Source organism: Phocoena sinus, chromosome 20, assembly GCF_008692025.1.
Source record: "Phocoena sinus isolate mPhoSin1 chromosome 20, mPhoSin1.pri, whole genome shotgun sequence".
Taxonomy (NCBI): Eukaryota; Metazoa; Chordata; class Mammalia; order Artiodactyla; family Phocoenidae; genus Phocoena; species Phocoena sinus.
In genome coordinates, this window is record NC_045782.1 from 24,081,081 (window position 1) to 24,089,357 (window position 8,277).

General features: G+C 41.2%; 1 protein-coding gene across 1 annotated transcript; it reads left to right on the top strand.

The window, feature by feature from the left end:
- The first annotated feature begins 3,704 nt into the window (after window positions 1–3,704).
- Window positions 3,705–5,755, top strand: KIF2B (kinesin family member 2B). Its single transcript, XM_032617079.1, is given in 2 exon segments — window positions 3,705–5,433; window positions 5,436–5,755. Coding segments are annotated over 2 exon segments (2,049 nt in total).
- Window positions 5,756–8,277: the final 2,522 nt, after the last annotated feature.

The window sequence follows — 8,277 nt, forward strand, 5'->3', positions numbered from 1 at the left end:
CCAGTATGCAGGGCAGAAATTGAGACAGAGATCTAGAGAACAAACGTATGGATACCAAGGCGGGAAAGCGGCCAGGGGTGAGGGTGGTGGTGTGATGAATAGGAGATTGGGATTGACATATATACACTAATATGTATAAAATGGATAACTAATAAGAACCTGCTGTATAAAAAAAATAATAAAATTAAATTAAAAATTAAAAAACAAAGAAAAACACCTGAGAGGTTTGTCTCTCTCCTTCCCACTCTCTCTCTATATGTATGTATCTCCAAATAAAACAAGTTAAACTTGGAAACAAATGAGACCTCCTAAGGAACTATTTAAGAGAAAATAGAACTAAAGGGGTAAAAAGCCCTGAAATATCTTAAAAGACCTTTATGGGTATGCTGGGCAGCAAAACAAACTTTAGTCTCTGATTTTTTCACTGTTACCACAGACCTAGTCATCTACAAAATTATTGGCTTAGTTGTAAAAATATGGTTAACTGGGCAAAGCCCTAGTCTGCATAATTTTGAGAGAGGGCTAGCTTTTTCAAAGGTAAAGGTTTAAAAAGAAAAAAACAACTATTAAGCACCTTAAAGCAGCAATGTTTTCAAATATATAATTTAACTTAAAAAACAGAGGGATTAAAACATTTCCCTAATGCCCTTAAAACTAAGAAAAATGGATATATAGTACAGCTTTATATATCAATAATTTGGCAAATAAAATTAATAATCATAAAAACACAACTAGGTAAAGCCCTTTCTCCAATCCCTCTGCTGACATTCAACATCTCTCTGAAGTACACACTACATACTTATCCAACACCACCCCCTCCAAACTTCTTTTCAAAATGTAAGCTTAGGGCTTCCCTGGTGTCACAGTGGTTGAGAGTTTGCCTGCTGATGCAGGGGACACGAGTTCGTGCCCTGGTCCAGGAAGATCCCACATGCCGTGGAGTGGCTGGGCCCATGAGCCATGGCCACTGAACCTGCACGTCCGGAGCCTGTGCTCCACAAAGGGAGAGGCCACAGCAGTGAGAGGCCCACGTACCACAAAAAAAAAAAAATGTAAGCTTAACTAATTTTTTTTTTTAACTAACTGAGCATCCAAACCTAAGTTTCTTTGTCCTGCCAATTCCTCACAAATGTATTGTTTCTTTGTCTAAAAAGTATAAAAGCTATCTGCTTTGGGCACTTCTTAGGTTCCATTTCTATGAGACCTCTGTGACATGATTAAAACTTGTCTCTTTTACTTGTGTTAATCTGTCTTGTGTCAATTTTATGATTAGTCCAGCCACAAGGACTCAAGATGGGTAGAGGGGAGAGTTTTCTCTTCTCCAACAGTAGGAAGTGTTATCTAACTTCTGAGTTGTTCTCAATTGAAATTTCAAAACTGTATTTTGTTTAGTACTGAAGAGAGAATAAGTCAAACTTGCCTTCAAACACTCATAATACCAGATATTGATCTGACCCTTTTCCAATTCCTGTTCCCCTCCCTCACTTTGCCCCTCTATCTTCTTAAAGTATTACTATATCTTTCTAGAGTCTAGAACATTAGTATAGCATGCAATTGTGGATTTCAAATATCATTTTCTTCTACCTTCCTTTAAAGGCTTTCCTCATTTCCCCACACCTAACTTCTACTAAAACCAACCTCCTTTATTACTCTTCTCTCTCTTCTCCTCTCCCACACCTCATACTCTGCCAAGTGAGTAATTTAATTTTTCTTCTGGACCCAGAAAAAGTGCCTTTACTATTTCACCCTTTATATTCTTTCAGCTGCCTTAAAAATTAGTAAATTCACCTTCCTGAGCATTGAAAATTATTAAATACCCTGCTGAATGTATACAACATGAGAAAATCTATGAGTCCATTTTGATGAATATTAGAAATATGAAATTAATAATATCATCAATGGCATTAACTCTAACACTACAGAATTTCTTTTTTTTAACATCTTTATTGGGGTATAATTGCTTTACAATGGTGTGTTAGTTTCTGCTTTAAAACAAAGTGAATCAGTTATACATATACATATGTTCCCATATCTCTTCCCTCTTGTGTCTCCCTAACTAAATTTTTAAGTAAACTTTCCATTTAAAAGAAGTCAGTTGGGACTTCCCTGGTGGTGCAGTGGTTAAGAATCCACCTGCCAATGCAGGGAACACGGGTTTGAGCCTTGTCTGGGAAGATTCCACATGCCGTGGAGTAACTAAGCCCGTGTGCCACAACTACTGAGCCCGCCTGGTACAGCTACTGAAGCCCACATGCCTAGAGCCTGTGCTCTGCAACAAGAGAAGCCACCTCAATAAGACATCCGCTCACTAAAACGAAGAGTAGCCCCTGCTCGCCACAACTAGAGAAAAGCCTGCGCGCAGCAACGAAGACCCAATGCAGCCAAAAATAAATAATTTTTTTTAAAAGTCAGTTTATAGTTAAGAACTTATTTCCATATGTTACTTGATCCTAGGGAGGGTTGTAAGGGCACCATGATACTTCATGCTACTATGGAGCTGTCACTGCAATTACCCCCAGACTCACAGCCCAAAAGACAATGTGGTACTAGGGGAAAAAGAAAGTTCAACTTAAAGTGTCACCTTAATCCTCATGTTGGCCTCTCTGGCAGTTGGTATAATTTTTGTTGTTTTTTGTAAATCATCCTACAGAAAAAATTGCAATCTTGCCAGAATATACTGCCTCTGATCATTTTAGCTGCCTTCCCATCTCCCATTCCCCAAGCCCCCTCCCTCCGCCCACCCACACCAACTTCTTAAGGACACACACACACATTGCAGGGTAAGGAGAGGGTATAAGATGAATCATCTCTTTCTATCAAACGTCTTTCCTTTCCAAATTATAGATAATGAGGCCAGAAGTGTAATTACTGAAGGAGTTTGGAAAGATAATTGCTGAAATAATCTCAAAAATAGTGGTGACTGCAGTGAGTACAATGACTCACTTTATAGCTGTCAGAGCCACTTGGAATGTGATAAATAGCTTATGTTTGCAAACCCAAATGCTGCATCAAACGAAGTTCCATATCAGCAAATTACCACAAGAACCCCTTACAGTCAATTCATTTTGATTTTGTAATGAGAAATCCCATTAAAGAGGAGTAACTTTAAGTTGTGACTGTTAAGTTGTGAAGCAGGGGAGGGACAGAAAAAAAAAATGGAAAATTTGAGGGAATTTTTCTGGGATCCTCTCCTTGAAGCCTGTAATTTGCAGGCAGCTCTACCTTCCTTGTTCCCATTGATCACCGGAGGATTGTGAAGTTTAAGGTAGCATTCACTGGTTCTCAAACTAAAAGCACTTAGCTTTGAGATTGCCGGTCAAGACTGCAGGGGAGAATGGATATTTCTGAAGCTTAGGCACAAGTGGCCGTTGAACACACACCCCATTCCCAACTCTTATCCCTATGCTCTCTGTGCAGAGAGCAATTTCTCTATTCCAGCTGCTTCTGCACCTAGCACCTAGCATACGAACGATGTGAATTTTTTCCCACCACCTCTCATCCAGAGGCCCTAGGCTCTGCCACCTCTTTTTCTCAGTACTTTGTCATGAGAGTGGCCCCAGGCCAAGCCCTAGTGCTCACAAAGGTAGGTGCAAACCCGGAGTGCACTCAGTGCTCTGGGCGCTTCAGTCTGGCTTGGGCTCAGGTCCTGCTGCTCCAACCCCAAGGAACCCTGGAAGCGAGCCCTGACACCTCCATCACTCACCATGGCCGGCCAGTTATGCCTCCCTGTCTCCCCACGCCTCTCTTCCGTGAAGCCCTTGAAGCCGCACTTCAGAAACATCCAAGTGGGCATCTGTGTGGCTATACAGTGCAGCGATGGGCAGATCCACCTGGCGGTGGTCACAGAGGTCAAAACACAAAACGCTTGGGTCACGGTAGAATGGGTTGAAAAAGGAGTCAAAAAAGGCAAAAAGATTGATCTAGATACAATATTCCTGCTGAATCCAGCGCTGGCGTCTGCTGAGCACCCCATGCCGGCCAGGGTGTTGCCCTCCTTGTCTCTAGCGCCCTCTTCGGCCATCGGGAACTAGCAGACGGCCACGCAGTGGATTGCGACGATCCCCCAGAAAAACGAAACGCTCTCAGGGGACAGTCCGGATGTGAGAGTTCCCAGCAGTCTTTGCCTGATGAAGCAGAAGAAGTCTCCCTGCCTACGGGAAATTGAGAAACTGCAAAGGCAGCGAGAGAAGTGCTGACGGCTGCAGCTGGAGATCTGAGCTCAGCGCGCCCTGGCTGTCAACACGGGAAACCCCAACTACGAGATTCAGAGCATGATCCAGGAATGCCGCAGGCGCCTGGACTGCAGCCAGTTGTCGGGCCCGGAGACACTGGAGGACCACCACATCTGCGTCTGCATGAGGAGGTGGCCTCTCAACCATCGGGAGACCACCATGAAGGACCTGGATATCATCATCATCCCCTCGGACAAAGTGGTCATGGTACACGAGTCCAAACAAAAGGTGGACCTTACTCGCTACGTGGAGAACCATTCCTTCTGCTTCGACCATGCCTTCGATGACATCGCCTCCAACGAGTGGGCGTACCAGTTCACTGCCCAGCCACTGATTGAGTCCATCTTCCGCAAGGGCATGGCTACCTGATTTGCCTATGGGCAGATGAGCAGTGGGAAAACACACACCACGGGTGGAGCCTTTTCAGGAAGGGACCAAGATTGTTCTAAAGGCATTTATGCCATGGTGGCACAGGATGTCTTCCTCCTGCTCAAAACTTCTGCTTATGAGAAGCTGGACCTCAAAGTCTATGGCACATTTTTTGAGATTTATGGGGGAAAGGTGTATGACTTGTTGAACTGGAAGAAGACGCAAGTCCTTGGGGATGGCAGTCAGCAAATCCAGGTGGTTGGGCTGCAGGAACAAGAGGTGTGCTGTGTGGAAGACATGCTGAACCTTGTGGAACTTGGGAACAGCTGCCAGACTTCAGGACAGACATCAGTCAATGCCCACTCTTCCAGGAGCCACGCAGTGTTCCAGATCATTTTAAAGTCTTGAGGGAAACTGCATGGTAAGTTTTCCCTTGTTGACTTAGCTGGGAATGAAAGGAGAGTGGATACTGCCAATGCCAACCGGAAGAGACAGCTGGAAGGAGCAGAGATTAACAAGAGTCTCCTCGCACTCAAATAATTAATCCGGGCTTTGGGTCAGAACAAGTCTCATACGCCATTTAGAGCCAGCAAGCTCACACAGGTGCTCCTGGATTCCTTTATAGGCCAGAACTCCTCCACTTGCATGATTGCTACTATCTCTCCAGGGATGGCCCCTTGCAAAAACACCCTCAACACTTTAAGGTATACCAATAGAGTAAAAGAAATAACTCTAGATTTAAGGCCTCGCCATCGTTGTCTTTATCCCACTGAACGTGAGGTGTCAAGGATGTTGGAAAATCACATGAGAAATTCAGAAATGTCCCTTCAAGGAACGAATTTATTAAAATGCCTTGTACGCAGAGTGAGGAGGAGGAAGAGACTAAAGAAATCAAAGCACTATCCTCTCCACTAATGGAGGATACAGCAATCTCCTGGAAGGAATCAAGCCAACGGCCAGGGAATAACATCCAGGAGATAGCTGATGGGGTAAACTGTAATGTTGATTTTTGCATTGCCCAGTTATTGTCCATTTTGGAGCAGAAAATAGGTATTCTGACTGAGATTCAAAGGAAACTGAAATTATTACGAGCTGACCTTCAAAAGGAGAGCAAGCATAGTGAAGCCAGGGGTGAGAGATCAGACCTGAAATGATGGATACAGTGCTGCAGTTCCTAAGTCTCTTATAAAGGAAAGCTGCCTAAATTACCTAGATATAAAGATCCTCCTGGAAAGTCTAAAACCTCTTAAAATGTGGTTTTCAGAACTGTCCTCTTTCTTCTTCCTTTGTATTTCTGTAATTTGTCTTTATTCTGTGGGTCAGTGGTTCTCAACTTGGAACCATTTTACCTCCTAGGGACATTTGGCAATGTCTGGAAACATTTTCGTTTGTCAGAATTGGGTGTGCGGGGAGTGGTGATACTGGCAAGTAGTGGGTAGAGGGCCAGCGATGCTGTTAAACATCCTACAATATACAGAATAGCCTCCTACAACAACTAATTATCTGGTTGAAAATATCAATAGTACTGAGGTGGAGAAACACTGCTTTAGAAGAACCTAGCTGTGATGAAACAAGATTCTCTAAATTTGTGGCTGAGAAGGAAAAATATTGCAGTCCCTTTAGGACTAGAGTCGGAATACACCAAGGGGTGCACAATTGAGTAAATCTAATGATACCCACTCATGAGTCTTTTTCTGCTGCATTTGTGTGTTCATTCAAATGGTTTCTAAGCTCTAGACATACTGGGGAGGTGAGAGTGGAGAAGGGAAAGGTTTTATTTAAGAGACTTTGTATGAGAGCCTAGAATTGAGAAGGATTTTGTTTTTAATCTTTGAGTTGAAATTGCAAAGCACTGTGCTTCCTGAGAGTGATAAAATAAAGTATGTGTGTTGCAAAAGCATTGTGTTGCTAACTATGGTGTCTTTAAGCTTTTTTCTTCTTCTCACTCGCTTTACCAAATTTTGTGCTTGCGTGATTCACATAAAAAGCTTTCTCCTATCAAATTATGAAATTAGAGTAGGGAATAAGTCAGCAAAGTAGTAGAAAAGTTCTGTCCTGAAGTGGGGCACATCCCATAAAGACCTCATAGAGAATGTGATAAATATCAATGCCTGAGATTAACTGTATAAGGAGAATATTTTCCTAATTCAAGGATCACAAAGTCCATTCTTTTGCAAAAAGAAGAAAGAAGCAGCTAATCTGATATGCAAATATAAATATAATAAATAGTCTAATACACATCTTCCTTCAGCAAACCTATTTGTAAAATGCTATAATAAAATAAATAAGGATCTTTTGGTTTCAAGTCTAGCAGTTCCAAACTCTTTTTTTGAGGAAAAAAGTGGAATGATTTGCAAAGAAAGTGAATAGTGGACTGGGGAAACTTGAAGACACAAAAAATTGTGCCCAAATTTGTTACTACCTTTGGCAGACATGCCTATTCTTTTCAAATTTTTCCTCCTAAGTTGCAAAAGCCTCATTGGTACAAAGGGAAACTAACACATAACTCTACCACAGAAAAGCCATCAGGTTTCATCCTGGTTTCATTAGGATCATTGGAAACATATGGTCTTTAGTAATTAGTCAATATTATGGCCTTTAAATATTTTTCCCTCTGCTGCTTTATCTATGCAGGTAAGGCTATATATTATTATTATTAAACCAAACAGAACTTTGGAATTCTGTCCTCCTTCAACAAATTATAGTCTTCCCTTCAAAACAAGATGTTTTTAATCAGTATTTTTGTAAGCAATGAAAAAGTATGGGGTTAAGAATCTTATCCCAGTTAAGAATAAGAACTTAAAACTGGTCTTATGAATCCAGTCCCAGTTCTATCATATAGACATCTGTAATTTTAGGCAAGTAACAGCTCCACGGAGCTGTTTCCTTCTATATGAACCAGGGTAATTATATCACCTACTTCAAAAGATTGGAGGGTGGCTTTATTTTCTTCCTGTTCTCCCATCTTTTATTCCAAAGACTAGTGCTCATTTATTATTTGTATTATTGTCATTGCCCTTGTTGTTCTATTACCACCCTCACATCTCCCCCTCCCCTCCACCACTCCTGCCACACACAAAAGTTTGGGTAGCCTACTAGGAGTTTCAACATTCTAATACCAATAATATCAATGTTTTTTGTATTTTATTTTTAGAGAGTGTAACATACAGTGAAGTGTGTAAATCTTAACTATACAGTTCCACAGATATTTACAAAGTGAATACTCCTGTATAACGACCACACTTATCCAGATACAGAACATAACCATTGTTCCAGAAGCCTCATTCCTGCCTCATTTCACTCATTCCCTGCCTCAAAGGTAAGGACTATTCTGATCAAAATCATCATAGATAAGTTTGCCTCTTTAGGGAAAAAGTGTTCTTTTTTTCATATGAATGGGATTATATACTAGGTACTCTTGCATCTCTGTATTTTTTTTCTTTTAATCAAAATTATATGTGACCTGTTTTTTTTACATTATTCTATAATGTTCCACTGCATACATAACTCATAACTTATAAAATTTACTCTTGAAGAAAATGCTTATTTCTGTTTTAAACAGTTACTAATGATGCTATGAACATTCTTACACACGTCCTTTAGTGCACATTTATATGTTAAGTAGGCCTAGGAATGAAATTCTTGGATCCATAATATGTGTATATTCAGCATCATA